Below are 19,677 nucleotides of genomic sequence, written 5' to 3'. Positions count from 1 at the left end.
ACAAAAAAAAACTGGAATTAATTTAGACTGCACACATATCCCAGGTATTAAACCAGAAAACCTTCAAAAACTCGAGTATCTATCATTGCCAACGTCTTACATCATGTTCATATCTTCTTCATTCTGCAAGAAACAAGTCGTTATCGTTGGCAGAGTAATCAACACAGTGTGCAACATACATATTGTTATAGTTCCAGAGTTCACATAGATTGCATATGATATATACATGATATATACTGTGGGAGAAATTGTGAATAAACGTGAAGTTGTACAAAGGTAATTGTATGTATTCGGTGGTTGATTTATTGTCTATAAGACCTACATAGAGGTTCGTCTTTAAAGGCAGTGAAGATAAATAACAACAACAAAAACAAGGCGACTAGCAGAACCCATGCTACTGCTGTACCGACTCAAGGTCCAGGTCAACCTTGAAGGTTAAATATCAGGCAATATTGTGTATCCGTTCTTTAAATACTTTATCCTTTTTTCCTCACCAATGTTAAAATGTTCACATCAACAAGGCAATAAAAGGAACCTGTGCCGCAGCTGTGCAGACTCAAGCTCAACATTATTTTTTCGTATCCTCTTCGTTAACCCTATACCATGTATACCCCTTAAATGATTTTTTTTATCAAACTTGGTGCAATCTTTCATCTTAACTAAACAATATAAATATCCAATGCCGTTTCTATGCAGGTTCAATGGCATGGAAACCCTTTATAGTCGAAATTCGAACAGCTCGTGTATGCACTACAAATTGTATTCTTTTTAAATGACTTTTGCTCAGACCTAACTTAAAGGTTTCTTCTTGATATAATGATTAACTGCACTACATAATTTCCTTTGTGATGAGATCAAGTGGGGATATTCATCACTACTGTTGCAGTTCTTGTTTTTAACAAATTCCGGGCTCAGCTTATTTGTAGAAACCAAGTAACGATGCAATGCTAAGAAACCATCTGCTTTTCACCAAAAAGGCTGGTCGCAAACGCACTATGTTGGTTTTGTCATGACGCGGCCCATTTGGATTTAACAATACCATTTCATAATCGGAAACAACTTACCGGGAAAACTTTATTTCTTCTTACTCAACCGGACAGTAACATGTCTTTCCTGGATGTCAAACCCTTAACAATTCTTTTTAGATGCAGCTGTATAACAGTATAAACATAGCGAAAATGCAGATTATGAATAAAAACAACCAGCATATGAGTAATATGGAACATCAACTCCAAAAATATAAGTTCAAAACATAACAGATTTATTAACAATAACTATATTTATAGATGAACATACATTGTGAATGACAAGTTGTTATCTCATTGAATGAATGGAAAATGATATAAGAATAATGTATTATTGAATGTGATGTTTGAAGAAATAAGGTAGCAACATGATTCTTAAACAATGTAATGCCCACGTGCATGTTGAGGTAGAAGCGTCAAAATCGAGATTTTCACTCACATCTCTTCTTTTCCTGAAATGAAAAAAAAAACAACAAATCATCACTTAATGAGTTTTTATATGATCAGTGTAATCAGGATATCTATAAAACTGAAATTTAATGACTATGTACACTGTTTTTATTTTACATAAGATTCACTGGTACTGAATTCTCAAGATGCATATCAAAGAACTATTCATCATCACTTATATTTTGGTCGGATCACAGGCGTTCTGTAAGCTAGCTAATGTTAATTCTTAAATATAAAAATTCAAGTCATTCTCAAACCAAAATAAGAGGTTAATACACGGCAGGAGAGGGCCGGAAGGTGATAATCGGCCCGCAAAATGAATAATGGACCCGAGGGCTTTAGCCCGAGGGCCATTATTCATTCAGGGCCAATTATCACCTCCCGGCCCTACTCTGACGTGTATTAATGTCTTTAATACACGTTGTAGATCTAGTAGTAGCATTTTTTTTTTAAATACAACAACAAAGTTCTTTCGTTGAAATTCTTGTCTACTCTTCTACTGTTCTGTACAGAGATGTTTACTGTTTGTGTGTTGAAAGCAGTAGAATCTAGAAGCAAGTTTTATTTTCATTTTTTTCGGAATAAATTTGTCATATCATTTAGTAACAAAAATGTGTTTGTACTAAAAACGCTTAAGCTCTCATAATAAAAACAAAACAATTCGTGCTGACAACCTACTTTCACTTTTACAGTTAACTGTTTGATGACGTAAAATATGACGTCATTGTTTCAGTTTGTGCACGTGCACATGTTCTGCGGGCTGACAACTAGTTCTCGGCCCCGGGCCGCAAACTCATAATAGGTCACGTGACACTCATAATCAGTTGAAATCATAGGCAATTTTGTTACTATATATAGTAACAAGTGTATTAATAGCTTTAAAAACATATTCCAATAAACATAAAGATATTTGAAATCAAATATTTTCCAGAATAAAAAAATTACAACTGGTCATTACATATTGTGCTATTAAAATACATTATACTGATCCTCCATTGTCGAGTTGAGCTTAATTAGCTATATATAGAAAAGCAGTGAATATAAGTCACCAACTAATAGACAATGAAACTTTTTTTCTATCATTAAATGTAAAACTGCCTTTCAATAAGGGCTACGTGGGTTATTAATTATACTTATGAACAAGACTATTAAATTGAATGCAATTAAGACAAAATCTGTTGACATAGACCTGTTCACCCACCATTTACACTTAAAGGCATAATGTCACTTTAAGAAAAATGATCAATGAACCCGAAGGACCAGGAAGTATTAAATAAGATAAAGTATAAATTTTACTTTTAACAGGTGCTGCTGTGAATATGAAAATATGAGCAGATAAATAGGCTACCTTTTATGCTAGATATGTGCGAACTGTCCCTTTTATATATTTCCCACAACCTTCTACCGAGCAGTATCTAATAGTTGGTGCACAAGTTTCACATGTAACTAAATGTCCACATGGTAGAAAAACGATGCATACATCATTTTGTTTACATTTGGTACACAATGACTGTTGTTTCAACTGTTCATTTTCTTGTTTGAGCTTCTTCTGTTCTAAAAGTTGTGCCTTTTCTGAAATAAGTTAGTGAAACATAAAATTAATATAATATAAAGCCGTCAAGCTGTCCTGATCGATACATGTTAACGGGTGTGATAAAAGGGGTGTTTATATTTGTGTTAAGTGTCAAGAACGTAAGGTCCCAGTTATCTAATGAAAATTGCAAACTTTTCTTCCATGTATATTTAATAACTGTAAACAAATAAGTTTATGATTTTACACCCATTTTGTATGGGATAGTAGCTTTAAATTGCAATACATGCTTTCATACCAACCCCTTATTAAACTATATTCATATACACCTGTCTAATATAATTTCAACATATCAATCGTTTTACACACACTTTAAGAGTTTTGTAAAACATACATGTATGGCATGAAAGTATACTTAATTGGCGGACCATTGTGATCTTAAATCCTTCGTGTGTGAGCCATTGCTAATCATTATCTAAATTTCAGCAATTATTTTTTTAACCAAAGATTTTATTTTTTTTTGTCGTGGACAACCAGGCAAAGCTATTATAAGTTTATCAAGTAGTATAGTTCAATAGATCTCTATATAAGAGTGAATGATATTATTTATATCAATATAAGGTCTCTACGTGTTACAATGACCTTTAAATAACAATTCTTGCTTTTGAAGATGATATTTATCTCTTGAACTTGAAATTCATACAAGTGATTTGACAAAGAAATGGCAAAGTTACAGTCATATTTACTGACTGATTTACTCAGGTATAAACTTTGAGCTGACGATGTTTACAAAAAGGTATCGTAGACAAAAATGTTGCTTCAAGAGAGATAGCATTTTTATTGTTGTAAATGGCTCAGATGATAGTTTGTCCATCAAATATAAAAATATACAGTCTAATATTTTCAGTAACTAGAAACATTTTCGCAAAAAAAAGATAATTTTTTTAAATTATTATGTGAAAACTAATAATTTCGCAGAAAATTTGATCGATAAGTCTTCGGGTGTTTAAAATGTGTTGACACACACAAAAAGATGACGAACTTACAGAGATAAAACAAAGTAAAATAAAGAAAAACACCACGTACTAGATGCCCGTGATGGCAATGATCCATTTGCATTCATAGTCAATGAAGGTCCTTCTGTTTCTGATCCTGCATTAACACTGCTAAGTGCGTTTGCACTGGATGTCTGATTTTCGGAATTCAAATGCCTTTGGACAATGTCAGTTTCACTTCTATGTTCTGTTGTGTTTGTATCTACTCTAATTGTAGATTCGCCTCTATAAGTGGACGTATTTGCAACAGTTTCATTAAGTTGCTGTGGTAAAACTGCATTTTGTTCAGCACTTGAAATGGCGTCAGAGTCTTCAATTTCAAATATTTTTTCCATCAAATTAGTTGCTGATAACGTTGCCTGACCTAAATTGACATGAAGATAAAAACATAAACATGAGCCAAACTCGACTTTTTTATTATTCCAAAAGTCAAACACATTGGTAGAAGATTATTGCAATAAAGAATACTCCTAGAAAACAGACATAACAGTCTTGATTCAAATATCATATTCGGCCATAAATGTCGGTGTTTCGCATACATTGTTTTGTCACGTAGTGTCGTTTCATGTTTTTAAGTTTTTTATGCATTTAGCAAACCAAGACCTTCAAGTTTAGAGAATTAAGAAATATTGACATTTTTATAACATACTATTTGCATCCTTTATTGCCTGTATAGCTCTTCGTATGATATCTGGATGATAACCCATTTCTAAAACACTCTGTGCAGCATCAGTGTGCATCAAATTTTCAACATTAATTCCGTTGGCTTCACCACTGTTCGGCTCTAATAAGAAAATTGAAATGATCAATAGAATAAAGGTTGACAGTGAGAAATATTTTGTGTAAAAATAGAAAATAGAATTTAAAATTTTATTTCAGCAAAGTAATGTTGTGTGCATAATACTAAATCTGACTTATGTATTTATAGTTAAACTCAAAACAAAATCTTTAGAATAAACAAAATTTCTCTACCTGAAACAGATGTTCTGCTTTCCCCATTTGAGGCTTGCTAGACAAAATAAATGAAAAAGATATTAATTTATATTTTGCGTTTTCTAAATTGTTGTATGAATACAACGACTTGAAATTTAAGTGTGAAAATTAACAAAATATTAGAAAAGTCAAATAAAATGTAGTGTCTTTCCAAAAATATTCACAGCAATTAAAGGGTAAGATTGTTTTTACAATGCAATTTTACAACTATAAAATGTAGTTTGCCTGGACTATTTCTTATCAATATTATTCTATCCAATTAGAAAATTGTCTAAAGAAATCTATGATGTATTATGTATAATGTGAATAATAAACCAAATTACATTCTGGGAATACTGCACAGCCATTTGAACAATATTCACAAACTCTTGACCTCTCACTTGTTTAACAAATAAACAATCCTTTGACCATCTACTATGTTCGATCCAAGGATCATCTTCTTCTGACCAATGACGAAGACCTGAAAGACGTAAATTGAGTTAAGTAAAATCAAATATTAAATCAATGAGAAATCTGCATAACATATAACAAATAAAAGTTTTGGTAGAAAAATTAGGTGTGATTCCTCCACTACAATTTTAGCTATATCCAAAACAAAACACTCATTGAGTATGAAACATTACAAATTGCAATAACTTCAAAACCATGCAACAGGTGTTACACAACACTTTCCCCATATAAGATCTATCTGGCCTAGAAGTTTCAAGCTGATATTTCTAAAACATTTTAGTTACGCATTAAACAAAAATGAAGCAAAATTACAAAGGCCTTAACTTCATGACGCAATACAGAAGTATAGTTCTTTGACACTGAATTTTTCCTAAATATGATTCATCAAGTAAATGCCATAAATAGATTTTGAGAAATGCCCTAGATAGTTAAAGAATGACATTACAAGGACAACAACGTCAAAACTATATAAAGATAGTTCAAATTCAGTGGCACTCCAACTTTCCTAACCGAGTTTATAGATCTTCCTATTTTCAAGACGATACCAAAAATACGCTTTTGAATTATACCACAAACAATATTCAGTTAAACAAGAGTCATCGTGGGGCGAGGGCAATGCTCCACTTTTTTCTTTCTGATTTTCCTAAACAATTAATTGATTTAAACAAATCTTTAAAAAAAATGATAAGACATATTTTTTTCATTTTATTAATTTCAATACGCACTTGTTGCTTTGTTAAAAAATGGTCAAATTAGATGATATCAAAGTTAATACCTGTACATCAAAATAACATGAAAGTAGGTCACTTCGTTAGATTACTTAGGTCAGCTAATATCAAATTTCAGTCTAACATCTAAAACTGTGTACATGGTTCAAATTTTACAGCTGTACATCAAAGGTCAAGAAAGTAGGTCATTTCATTAAATTATCTAGGTCAATTTATATCAAACTTCAATTTCATATCTAAAACATTAGTTGCAAAGTCATAGCCATAACAGTAAGCTTTGTGTTCAAGCAAATAACACAGTAATAACCACTAATAGAATCACAAGAATGACCTGATGGACCAGCTGATTACAATATGGCTACCTATCTTACAACGTCATTGTATGTGGGTATAATTATAGAGATTTGTATTGGTTAATTGCTTGTTGATGCAGTGATTAGAGAATCAAATACAGAGAGTACTTCTTAAACACATACCGTTGCTTCTCTATTCAAATGATACATTCAAAGCTACACAGCATCAGAAAAAAATGTATAAAAACCAAAAACAAAAGAATTCATGATAACGTACCAACGCCACATTGGAAGCATCTAACACAGTCACCAAAGCCAGCATAAAAGAAACCAGATGTAGCTAGACTGTCAGGCGGTATAACTATATCACCACAGTCATTGTAACTTTGTATACGTGCAGGTTTACTTGCATATCTTGGATATTTTGGTAATGAAGCTGAAAAGAATGTTATAATCATAAGTGATAATATAAAACATGTTAATAAATAAAATACATTTTTCAAGGTGTGAAGTTATTAATGAACCAAAATCACAATATACTTAAATGACCTTATACTGTTCATGATAATTATATTTATAATGCTCACCTGAATTATTAATTTGCGACCCACTTAATGCCGTTGCTGCACTGCTCTGCTGATTGGCCAAGTTATTTTCTAAAGGCTGGTGCTGTACGTCTGACGACAAATCAGTATTTGTACCAACAAAATTACCATGAGCCCTTATTTGCTGTGATTGTGTATCTGCTCCAAAGGTTCCATTTGTGATTCCAATCCTGCTTGCAGGGGCCTGCGAAAAGCCTGTACTATTTGTCATGGTTACATCATTGCTGCTTGCATTTGCTGTTGAAATATTCTGAAGGGTTGTTTGATCAGCTACAGTCGCCCTATGTAATGTAGAAACACTTGTTCCGTTTGTAGATGACAAAATTGACAATTTTACTGGCACATTAACCTCTAAATTTCGCAAAAGAAAGCTACAGTTTGGATTCAATTGTCTATGTATTTCCATTGGATCATCATTTTCACGCCAGTTATTCTTTCTTCTAGCGCATGTGTAGCAAACAACTTCATCTCCAGTATTAGCGTAATAAAATCCAGCAGCTGCAATTTTTGTAATAAACGGCTTATTTTCCTTAGGAAATGACCTTAGTGTACAGAATCGTAACATCTCATATCGCATTGTGGTTTGAGGGGGTACTCTTTCTCCGGAAGCTATTTTATCAATTACATTCATCATCGGCTCAAATCGATGTATATCAGATTCATCAGTGTTTGGATATCTTGGTGGTGAGCTAGAGTCAGTAGTAACAGTAACTAATGATGGTGAGCTGCTTTCATTTTCCAATGTATCTAAACGTAATCTATTTTCATTTTGAGGTAGATCTGGTGGTAGATGTCCCCTTACCCTATGACCTTCCAACGTTTCGTTTGAATAATTGTTTGTGTCTACACGACCAACAACGGCTTCCGTATTTAAATTGCCAACCAAATTTCGTGAATATTCTTTTGAGTTTTTACCATTTTCTGCTATGTTTGAGGACGCATCACAAACATTCTTATTTGTGCTTTCTTCAACTAATTCATCTGCACATGCACCTGCACCACTTGTGTTCTTTTCTATGTTTCCATCTTGTAATGGCATGCTTCTTGGAGGATAAGCGCTCAGGGCACTATCAGTAAAAACTTGTGGCATGACATTGATAACTGGACCTCTGATATGCTCTGTAGCATCATTCCTAGATAATGTAGAAAGATTGTCATTTTCAAGATCACAAGAGTTCATTGGCGGTACACTTGATGTTCTTTCATGATTTTCATGGGGTGCAGATGGGCCATGTTGATTTTCATTGGATAGTGAACGCCGACGTTGGGTTTTTTTCTTTGCATTTCTGACCGGTGCTACAACGTAGTCATCATGTCTTTGACGATTCTCGCTTGGCATCTCAGTGTTGTTTCGAACAGTTCTTTTCAATGAGTCAAAACAATCATCTTGTGATTTCTTGTCCTTTGAAACAATGTCTTGCTCAATCTTTGAGCGCAAGTGTGTCCTATCGTTTTCATAGTTTTTAGTTTGTAAATTAACATCGCCATAAAATGACTTAGGCTTATTACACAAATCATTTCGTGTAGGCTTATCATGTAATTCATTTAATTTAACAACGTGTTCATTGTATGAACAATTTTCTTCTCTTTTTGACTTAGAGCACTCTTCAATGTTAGGAGATTGTAACGGTTTCATTTTAGAGCCATAAATATGATTTGCAGAGGAACTTAAATCAAGTCTTACAAGCGACACAAACCAATTAATGAAAAGAATCCATTCCAAACTGAAGTGTTTTTTATCAAAGTTTGTAATTGACTTATGCAAATAAAGACTTAAATTACAGAATAAATGATAGGGAATATATACGATTTCAATGAAATCTGACACTAAACGACGTAAAATTTCAAATGATAAATCTGACTCAATAAAACTAGGTAAAAATAATCCATATTTCGTACTATAGACTAATGAAGACGAAATTAAGAAATTGTCAACATATAAAGTGCGTGACACCCTAATGCCTGATTGTTTCAAATGTCTCATCAATGCGAACATCATGCAATGAGAATAAGAATTATGTAGAATACACACTTCATTAGTGTTTCTAGACAAATCCTTGTTTTTAATGTTTGCATGTAAATGTTTTCCTAGAATGGCTAGAATTGTTCTCCATTTTGTCGGATTCAAATCTGAAAGAAAAGATCAGCTCATGATAAGTATAGCAAACAATGTATTTTTAACATGGATGTCCCCTTTATGGAACTCAATTAGTCATGTAACAGTTCTGAATTGGTAAACTGTTTAAGAATGACCCAAAAGATTGATAGGTTTCATTCACATGAGGGTCATCATGGCCCTGAATTCGCTCACCTGAATATAGAAACTCACCATGACAAGAAACAAGTAATATTGTAAACAATAAACAAAAATGGATATAAAATCTAAATCTTAAACTGGTAACACAAAGTTCATATTTGTATAAAACCAGAACTGTGTCCAAAGGACATGGATGCCCCCACTGACAACATATATATGGTATATAGTGAAAAAATCAACAAAGGGCCATAATTCTGTTAAATTTGGTTGCAGCAAAAATTCTTTCCTTTACTACCATCTACACATTAAGGTTGTTCATCCCTGGAAGTTTAAGCAAAATCTACCATCCGGTTTAAGAGGAGTTGCGTTCACAAAATTTCTATATGGTATATAGTGAAAAAATCAACAAAAGGCCATAATTCTGTTAAATTTGGTCGCAGCAAAAATTCCTTCCTTTACTACCATTTACACATTAAGGTTGTTCATCCCTGAAAGTTTAAGCAAAATTTGTCATCCGGTTTAAGAGGAGTTGCGTTCACAAAATTTGTAAATGGTATATAGTGAAAAAATCAACAAAGGGCCATAATTCTGTTAAATTTGGTTGCAGCAAAAAATCCTTCCTTTACTACCATCTACACATTATGGTTGTTCATCCCTGGAAGTTTAAGCAAAATCTGCAATCTGGTTTAAGAGGAGTTGCGTTCACAAAATTTCTACATAGAATATAGTGAAAAAATCAACAAAGGGCCATAATTCTGTTAAATTTGGTTGCAGTGAAAATGCCTTCCTTTACTACCATCTACATATTAAGGTTGTTCATCCCTGAAAGTTTAAGCAAAATCTGCCATCCGGTTTAAGAGGAGTTGCGTTCACAAGATTTCGGGACGTACGGACAGACAGACGTACGGCGTGACGGACGGACGGACAGACGGACGGACAAGTGCAACGCTATATGCTCCCACTCTGTGGGGGCATAAAAAGTGTATGTGTAAAAACATTAATGGTTGCTACTGCTAATGGAGAACAACAGTTCCAACTAGAACTGCCACTATCATGGCGTGAATACCCCGCATACCACTTTGTCAGAATCAACAGTGGCCATTTAGCGCTAAATGACAACCACCCTGCCAATTCTGAGGTTACTAAGCCAGTGCATTGCTAACTTATGTATTATACATGCTTCAAATGCTTCAAAGCAGACAAACTTATTATAGTAAAAATCCCTGTGACCTTGACCTTAGATACAGTCAACTAAAAATCAATAGGGGCCATCTACTAGTCATAAACAACCTCAATACCAAATATAAAGACTGTTGACCAAAGCATTTTTAAGCCATTGAGGGAAAATGCTTTAAGTCAAGGTCCCTGTGACCTTGACCTTTGACCCAGTGGCCTCAAAATAAATAGGGGTCACCTAATTGTCAACCTCCATGCCAAATATGAAGACTGTGAGTCAAAGGTTTCTTAAGTTATTGGGCGGACAAAATTTTTGAAGTCAAAGTCCATTAAACCTTGACCTTTGACCCAGTGCCCTCAAAATCAATAGGGGTCATCTACTTATCATGATTAACCTCAATGCCAAATATGAAGACTGTGGGAAAAAAAAATCTTAAGTTATTGGGCGGACAAGCTTTTTATAGTCCAGCCCCCTTGTGACCTTGACCTTTGACCCAGTGACCTCAAAATCAATAGGAGTCATCTACTAATCATGACTTACCTCCATGCCAAATATAAAACCTGTGGATCAAATGTTTCTTAAGTTATTGGGCGGTCAAGCTTTTTTTAGATAATGCCCTTGTGACTTTGACCTTTGACCCAATGACTTCAAAATCAATAGGGGTCATCTACTTGTCATGACTAGCCTCCGTGCCAAATATGAAGACTGTGGGTCAAAGGCATCTTAAGTTATTGGGCGGACAAAAAAAACCACCGACGGACGGCCAGACGTCCGGACGGACGGACGAACTGATTCCAGTATACCCCCTTACAACTTCGTTGTGTGGTGGTATAAAAAGATGTGTACATATAAGGAAATTCAATAGCCCAAATAGACGGGGCCAATTTATCCCCCAGGGCTTTTATTTGAACAAAACTTGGTAGACACTCACTGGAAGATGTTTTAGGCTTAATGTCTGAGCTCTAGTTCTTTGGGTTTTTAAAAGAATATTTTTTTTAATTTTTATTTCTGTTGCCATGGCAACCAGAGTTCTAAATGGAACAAGCAATTATCATAGTATTGCAAGCAATCCATAAGTCCCCTACCGGTTAGGACCCCATCAACATTCTGAAGGGCCATTGGCCATTCACTAATGTTTCAATTTTTTCTCTATTTTAAGTAAATTTGTTCGAAAAGTTCTTTAAAAGTGATCACTGGAAACAGTTTTAATGAACATACAGACAGACGGACTGATGGACACTCTTAATTTAATATTTGAAACATCCCTGTTACCAGAATATAACATTTTAAAAGCAAAATTCTTAAAGAGGAGATAACTCTTGAATTAAAGATGCAATTTCATAAAAAAAAATTCAGCTCTTTTTGACTTATCACAAATATTGTTATATTTGCCATGTTTTAAGCCTATCTGTTGCCAAGGCAACCAATATTTTTTCAAAATAGGAAGAACAGATAAGACATGCATAATCTCAAAATTGCCATCTACCCATATTTCAAGTTTCATAAAAATATTTCCAGTACTTTTTGCGTTATCACTGGATCCAGTTTATGTGTAAAATTTGCCATATATTTCAGTCTATGTGTTGCCATTGCAACCAGAATATTCAACATAGGAAGAAAGGAAAAAGACGTGCATAAACTTCAGACTGCCATCTACCCATATTTTAAGTTTCATAAAAATATTTCCAGTACTTTTTGCGTTATCACTGGATCCAGTTTATGTGTAAAATTTGCCTTATTTTCAGCCTATTTGTTGCCATAGCAACCATAATTTTCAACATAGGAAGAAAAGAAAAAGATAATCTCCATACTGCCATCTATCCATATATCATGTTTCATAAAAATATTTTCAGTACTTTTCAAGTTATCGCGGGATCCAGTTTTGTGGACTGACGGACGTTCTAACAGGAGAGTAATTATGTGGCTACTCTACAGTATTGTCCTCTCTATTGTTCTTTTTAGCCACACAAAAGAAAATAGCCACATAAAAGCACATAAAAGCATTACGGAATGAATGACATCAAAGGGAAAGAACAGTTACCTATTGTCCCTCTAGCCACATAATTACTCTTCTGTGAGTGCGGACTGACAGACAGACGGACAGACGGACGGACAGACGGAAACAGCTATATTTCTTAAATTACCACAATGTATTTTTGTACCATCATGTTGAAGCTAAATAAAAATGTTTTATTTTTAAAAATCTCATCGGTGTTTGACCGTATATAATCGATATAGTCTTTCAACATAGTTACACGATGCTATTTATAAAATAAAAACACCTCTTTGAAAAAAAAATCAAATTTAATTCAACATATCTTTGAATGGACATACCCTTCTGCTCCTTCCTGCCAATGCCAAATGTAGTTTTGTTGCTACTGCAACTTTCATAGGTATTGTTTTTGCCAATCTTACATTTTTTGCCACCAATAAAATCCTTCGTCGCTATTTTGCCATCGTACATAGTTGTTTTTATGTCAGCATCACTAACACCGTAACTGGAATGTCTTCTGCCACCACTGCCACTGACACTGATTGGTTTTCTGCGAATCTCATTACTCAAATTAATCGACTGAAGATCAATCAACCGTAAAACCTATTAATTATGAAAAGGTACCTTCACTCACATTGCATGTATAGTATAAGAAAAGTAGTCTGGACATTTTTTCTATTTAGTGTGGAAATTGCACCAGTAGTTTTCGAGAAGTAGTGCAGACAATTTTTGTAACTGATAGACAGACTTACTGACAGACGGATTTTTTGTAAGTCGTGGCTACTTATGTATCAACTGCTTTATAGCTGACAAACGCCTTTATGCAAGCACAATGACTCAGCCAAAAAATATTCAAGCGGAAAACCAATTGTTCATGCAAAGGTTCTTTAGCAACCTATCAACCCTGTAAAAGTTTCATTCAAATTGCATTATTGATATAAGGGAAGTAGTCTAAATAAAAGAACAAGGTCAACATTGTCCCAATATACGCCCGTTACAGAAGCTTTTGACAGAGATGTGGGCGTTATAGATATGCATATAGGAGATATTCTCTGGGCAAATTACGGAAAATATTTGGAGATATTATCATCTCTAGTGATTTTTTATCTGAACTTTGACCCCTATGTGTGACCTTGTCCTGGCCACAGGAACTTCATTTTGCATGCGACATTTCGCCTCATAATAGTGAACATTTGTGCCAAGTTATATTGAAATCCCTCTATGCATGTAGAAGTTTTGCTCCAGACAAGCGTTTTTCTATGACTTACAATTGTGACCTTGACCTTTGACCTAGAGGCATGATTCATGCGCGCTACACGGCTTCTCATAGTGGTGAACATTTGTCTGAAGTTTCATAAGAATCCCTCTGTATGTGTAAGAGATATACTCTAGACAAAATATCTATATTTTACCATCTTTAGTGACCTTGACAAAAATCTTTAGTGACATTGACCTTGCACATATTGACCTAAATTACATTTCACACCAGTTGTCATGATAATGACCATTTGTGTTTCAATCTCTCAATTAATGATGATTAAATGGTCTCCATACACATTTTCATATTTTTATCTGAACTTTGACCCATCTGTGGGACCTTACCCTTGGCTACAGTGACCTAAATTTTGCATGCGACACTCCGTCTTACAAAAGTGAATATTTGTGCCAAGTTATATTGAAATCCCTCTATGCATGTAGAAGTTTTGCTTCGGACAAGCGTTTTTCTATGACCTCTAAGTGTGACCTTGACATTTGACCCAGAGGTCTAGTTCATGTGCATGACACGGCTTCTCATAGTTGGTAACATTTCTATGAAGTTTCATTAAAATACCTCCATGAGTGTAGGAGATATGCTCCGGACAAAAAGTGGACGTCGCCCGCCAGGGGGGGGGAAACTTACGACCCGTTTTTCAAACGGGCGTATATAAAAAACATTAAAGGGCCATAACTGTTGACGATATCCACAACTTCACTAGGTTCTGATCATACCTGTAAAATTGCAACAGTAATTTTATAGGAGAAGTCCGAACAGGTTTTGTGACGTAGGGACAGACAGACATTCATACGGCGGAGAAGTCATCCCTTTATGTCGCCGCTACTCTGTAGTAGGCGATATAAACATATGTCTCCAAAAACTTGTATGGTCACTCATGTGAAGTTTCATTGAAATCCCAGGAGTAGCTTGACCTGTGAAAGGCGGGCAAGATTTTTCTATTTATAGCTCTGACGGCCATTTTGTGCAGCGAAGCGGAACATGCCAGTATTGTGCACAACTAAAGATGGTACTGATCATTCCTGTAAAGTTTGGTTAAAATGTCGCAAAATTAACTACCGTTAAATGTCGCAACTGTAATGTTAAATGTCGCACGATTTACCCTTACCGGTAATGTCGCAGCACTACCGTTAAATGTCGCAAGAAATATATTCATGATAAAATTAAGCTTGTTAGTGGTATTATATTAAATAATCAAATGGTTGTAAATATTAAGTAACTTTGAAACCCGAATCTGCTGACTCAAGACGAAATATGCTTTTTTAATGTTTAACTAGAAGGGTTTTTGTCAAAAAAAACATGTCTTCCAAAATTATGGATGGTCCCTCATGTGATGTTCATTGAAATCCCATCAGTAGCTTGACCTATGAAAGCCAGACAAGATTTTTCTATTTATAGCTTTGACAGCCATTTTGTGAAGCAAAGCTGAACGTGCCGGTATCGTGCACAACTAGGAATGGTACTGATCACTCATGTAAAGTTTGGTTGAAATCTTACCAGTAGTTTGACCTGTGAAGGCCAGACAAGATTTTTCTATTTTTAGCTCAAGCGGTCATTTTGTGCAACCAAGCGGAACGTGCCGATATTGTGCACAACTAGGGATGGTACTGATCACTCATGTAAAGTTTGGTTGAAATCCCACCAGTAGTTTGACCTGTGAAGGCCAGACAAGATTTTTCTATTTTTAGCTCTGGTGCCCATTTTGTGCAGCCAAGCGGAACGTGCTGGTATTGTGCACAACAAGGAATGGCACTGATCACTCCTGTAAAGTTTGGTTGAAATCCCACCAGTAGTTTGACCTGTTAAGGCCAGAAAAGATTTTCCTATTTTTAGCTCTTGTGGCCATTTTGTGCAGCGAAGCGAAACGTGCCGATATTGTGCACAAATAGGGATGGTACTGATTACTCATGTAAAGTTTGATTGAAATCCCACCAGTTTGGCCTGAGATGGCCGGACAAGATTTTTGTATTTTCTGATCGAAGATCAGTAAAAACAAAGCTGACATTCAATCTCTGACAGAGAAATTTCACGACAAACCTAACAACAAGTAGTACTCCAAACAGCTTAAAACTAGCGATTTAAAAGAAAGAAATATTTTTATTTTGTTACAAGTATCCAACAAATTTCAACGCATTCAACGTTGGCTTATAGAATTGTCAATAAATGCAAAATCACAAATTACGCGGATGTATATGATTTTAATAAATGAAAATGCTATTTTAGCGATGTCGATTACCGAATACTACACAAATAAATCTGACTGCCGAGTAGTGGAATATATAGATTCTACATGTCGAACTGTTTGTGCAAAAAGATTTTCGCTAAATTATTTACTTCAAATTTAAACAATAGGTTTATCCTGAACAAAATACCTCGCAATTAATAAGGATTACAAACCCGAAATGCAATGGAAGTTCTAAATTTAGAATGACTAGATTTTATTCAGGCATCGTTTATATAACTTCTCCGTGATGCAGGGGTAACGCGCTCGTCTAGTGTGTTAGAGGTCTGGAGTTTTCTTCCAGTCGAGGCAACTTTTTTAAGTGTCTTTGTTAAGGAAGTAGCCATGATATGCAAGGATAAAGTGTGGCTGTCATAAAAAATGAACATAAATGATTTTTTGATGCAACTCTAGTTATGCAAAATTCCGTATGTATCAAACGCTGGTGCCTTGCAAGAAGAATTATAGTACATAAAATTAAACTTATACAGGAAAATACATACAGATATACAGTACGATTTAGATTGCAAAGATCAGAAATTACCACAGAGCTTGCAGTCCTTTGATTCTATTTTTAGCTCTAGTGGCCATTTTGTGCAGCGAAGCGGACCGTGCCATGGATGTGCACAACAAGGGATGGTACTGATTACTCCTGTAAAGTTTGGTTGAAATCCTACCAGTAGTTTGACCTATGAAGGGCGGACAAGCTAAATGTGGACGGACGGACAACCGGACGGACGGACAGACAGACGGCGAAGGCAAAAACAATATGTCTCCAAAAATTTTGGGAGACATAATTAATCTGTAAAAGTGATTGATAAAGGTTACAGTATGCAAATACGCTACATGTTAAGTGCATATAATAATCATCTGTTTAGTAAAATGCTTTGCGTACTTTTGTCAATCTACTTGCCCCACACCGCTGTGGGTTCGAATCCCCGCAAGAGACTTAGTATTCTTTTATATGAGGAAGATAGTCCACCTAGTTTATGGAACGTCGCTGGTTTTATTCAAATTCCCGTTCGTGACTGAAATTATGCACGGAAAGGCAAATAATGTCCTTCTTCACCAGTAAGGCGGAAAAGTTACCATGTCCTGACTCTGATGGTGCGCATTAAAATCCAACAAAATTCTATTTGTATCAGAATGCTTATTTTGTATATATTGCTGTAAGTGCTAACGTTCAACAATCTGAATATCAACTTGATTATTTTTGGTTATACGAATTTGTTTTAGTTCATTTGTGTTGGAAGCTCTAATCGTATTTAAACACTGGAACTGAAACTAACGCGTATAAAGTTTTTTGCTAACAGTAAAAACGTTTTGCACCTAACTGGGTTTGAACCTACGTAACCATCTTTAGATGTCTAGTCTGACGCGTTAATCACTCGGCCATACCGCCTCTAACTTGATTGTTTTTTAATAATCTTATTACGCACATTCAATGTGTTCGATGAGTTTAAGACCCAGTGAATCAGTTAAAAATTTAAATTTTTAAAAATTTTGGGTATTTTTTGGGTTTTGGGCATTTACGGCTGTGCAATTTGGCCTTTATTATCCCCAAAACCAGGAAAATTTTCTTTTGAAATTTCAAATTGACAAACGAAATGAGAATATAAAAAATTTAAAATTTTCCCGAAAACCATCAAACTTTTTTAAAACCTTTTGGCTTAACTCGGGAAACAGGCCTATTAACCGGGGGCCAAAATAAATATTAATGTCAGAAATTACAGTTTTTTGGGAAATTTCAAATTTTTAAAATATAAAATTTTTTTAAAAAAAAAATGGTACGTGAGATACACCAGTTTTTAAAACCTATTCTGGCTTTTAAAAGGGGTAACCCCATCATTTTACTTCCCAAAGCAAAGATTTTTAAAAGGGATACCAAAAAAAGTCTTTTATATCCCTTTATTTCCCAACGCGACAAATTCAGGCAATAACTAGCTTTTTTTCCTCAAACACATCCACCCTTCATTTATTTCAACGGTATCAAACTACCAGATATGAATTTATATATTGCGACATTTAACGGTGGTGTTGCGACATTTAACGGTAAGAGAAATTCCTGCGACATTTAACGTTACATTTTCAATTTTAACGGTAGATGATTTTGCGACATTTAGCGATAGTTGCGACATTTTAAGCGGCAATGTTGCGAAATTTAGCGGCAACTGTGCGACATTTAGCGGCGTTGCGACATATAACGGCGCCACACACCGTGAAAAGAAAATTACCTGTGTTGTGTTAAACTGAGGACACTCTTCACTTTTCATACTGCTGCCTATAAAAAAAATATAAGTAAATCGGTGATTAAACATCCCACAATCAAAAAAACAACCATTGCTGAGAAAAAGTGAACAACTTCCATTTTTTTTACCGGTTTCCCCCAAATTTTTTGGATAAAAAACCAAACAAGGGGGGCCCGTGTTTGGCCCAAAAAATTCCTCACAAATATTGGGCCCCGGGGCAAAGGTAAATTTTTAAACCCAGGGGCTTTTTATATATCCCAAAATTGGAAAAATAAAATAAAACCCCCTTGGGGGGGGCCCAAAATTTTAAAACCCCCAAGGTTTTTATTTGAACAACGGGGAAAGACACCCACAAAGAGATTTTTTCATTTTTAAAAATATTAAGCTCAGCTTTTTGGTTTTTTTAAAAAAGGAAAAATTTTTTTAAGAACAATTTTTACTATAATACAAAAAAGGGAAAAATCTTTCCCCCTTGGGGGGGGCCAATTTGACCCCGGGTATTTTTTTTGAAAAAAAATTTTGGTAGAAAACCGCATAAATAAAACACTAAATAGTAATGTAGGAACACAGTTTTTTGTATTTTCTGATCGCAAGATCAGATAAATACATAGCTAACATCCACGGTCTAACACAATATTTCCCAACAGTCCTAACAACGCAATGTAGTTCTCACTCAAAACTGCTTAAAAACCAGCAATTTAAAAGAAAGAACAAGTTTTTGTTACAAGTGTCCAACAAATTACTACACATTCAAACTTTAAAAGTAGCGTTGGCCTATGGAATTGTCAATAAATGCACACTCACAAATTACGCGGATGAATATGATTTTAATCAATGAAAATGCTATTTTTAGCGATATCGATGACCGAATACTACACAAATAAATCTGACTGTCGAGTAGTTGAATATATAGTTTCTACATGTTGGACTGTTTGGGCGAGAAGATTTTTGCTAAATTATTTACTTCAATTTTAAACAACAGGTTTACCCTTAACAAAATACCTCGAAATTACCCTAACCCAAAATGCAATGGAAATTATAAATTACGAATGACTTGATTTTATTCAACAACTGATGTTATAAATTGTCCGTGGTGCAGGGGTAACGCGCTCGTTTCACGTGTGAGAGGTCTGGAGTTCAAATCCCAGTCGAGTCAACATTTTTTTAAATTCTTTTTTAGTGTCTTTGTTGGAAATAGCCACGATATGCAAGGATAAAGTGTGGCTATCATAAAAAATGAACATAAATGATTTTTAGCAACGGATATACATGTATACAATCATTTATAATCCATATGTGTAAATGCATGATCAACACCACACTTGTTCCTTATTATGTTATCGCTATTTAGCGAAGACCCCCTCTAAAGGTATCTGT

At 34.8% G+C, this 19,677-nt stretch overlaps 1 protein-coding gene across 3 annotated transcripts in view; it reads right to left on the bottom strand.

Moving 5' to 3' along the window:
* Positions 1 to 1,238: 1,238 nt before the first annotated feature.
* LOC132759771 (uncharacterized) overlaps positions 1,239 to 19,677 on the bottom strand; it is a 37,721-nt gene continuing 19,282 nt past the window's right edge. For 2 of the 3 annotated variants that reach the window (XM_060751614.1, XM_060751615.1), the window contains exons 5-14: positions 18,286 to 18,332; positions 12,899 to 13,160; positions 7,113 to 9,260; positions 6,803 to 6,961; positions 5,378 to 5,514; positions 5,034 to 5,070; positions 4,711 to 4,845; positions 4,093 to 4,425; positions 2,824 to 3,047; positions 1,239 to 1,477 (exon numbers count right to left, since the gene is read on the bottom strand). In XM_060751614.1, coding sequence (XP_060607597.1) covers positions 2,827 to 3,047; positions 4,093 to 4,425; positions 4,711 to 4,845; positions 5,034 to 5,070; positions 5,378 to 5,514; positions 6,803 to 6,961; positions 7,113 to 9,260; positions 12,899 to 13,160; positions 18,286 to 18,332 — 3,479 coding nt within the window. In that variant the 3' untranslated portion in view covers positions 1,239 to 1,477; positions 2,824 to 2,826. Of the gene's footprint in view, positions 1,478 to 2,822; positions 3,048 to 4,092; positions 4,426 to 4,710; positions 4,846 to 5,033; positions 5,071 to 5,377; positions 5,515 to 6,802; positions 6,962 to 7,112; positions 9,261 to 12,898; positions 13,161 to 18,285; positions 18,333 to 19,677 lie in introns of those variants that run through there. The other variant, XM_060751616.1, reaches the window with a different exon arrangement.

Source organism: Ruditapes philippinarum, unplaced genomic scaffold, assembly GCF_026571515.1.
Source record: "Ruditapes philippinarum isolate M1 unplaced genomic scaffold, ASM2657151v2 ctg38_1_1_1_1, whole genome shotgun sequence".
Classification (NCBI taxonomy): Eukaryota; Metazoa; Mollusca; class Bivalvia; order Venerida; family Veneridae; genus Ruditapes; species Ruditapes philippinarum.
Note: the sequence above shows the minus strand (reverse complement) of the source record. Positions and strands in the feature narration are given on the sequence as shown.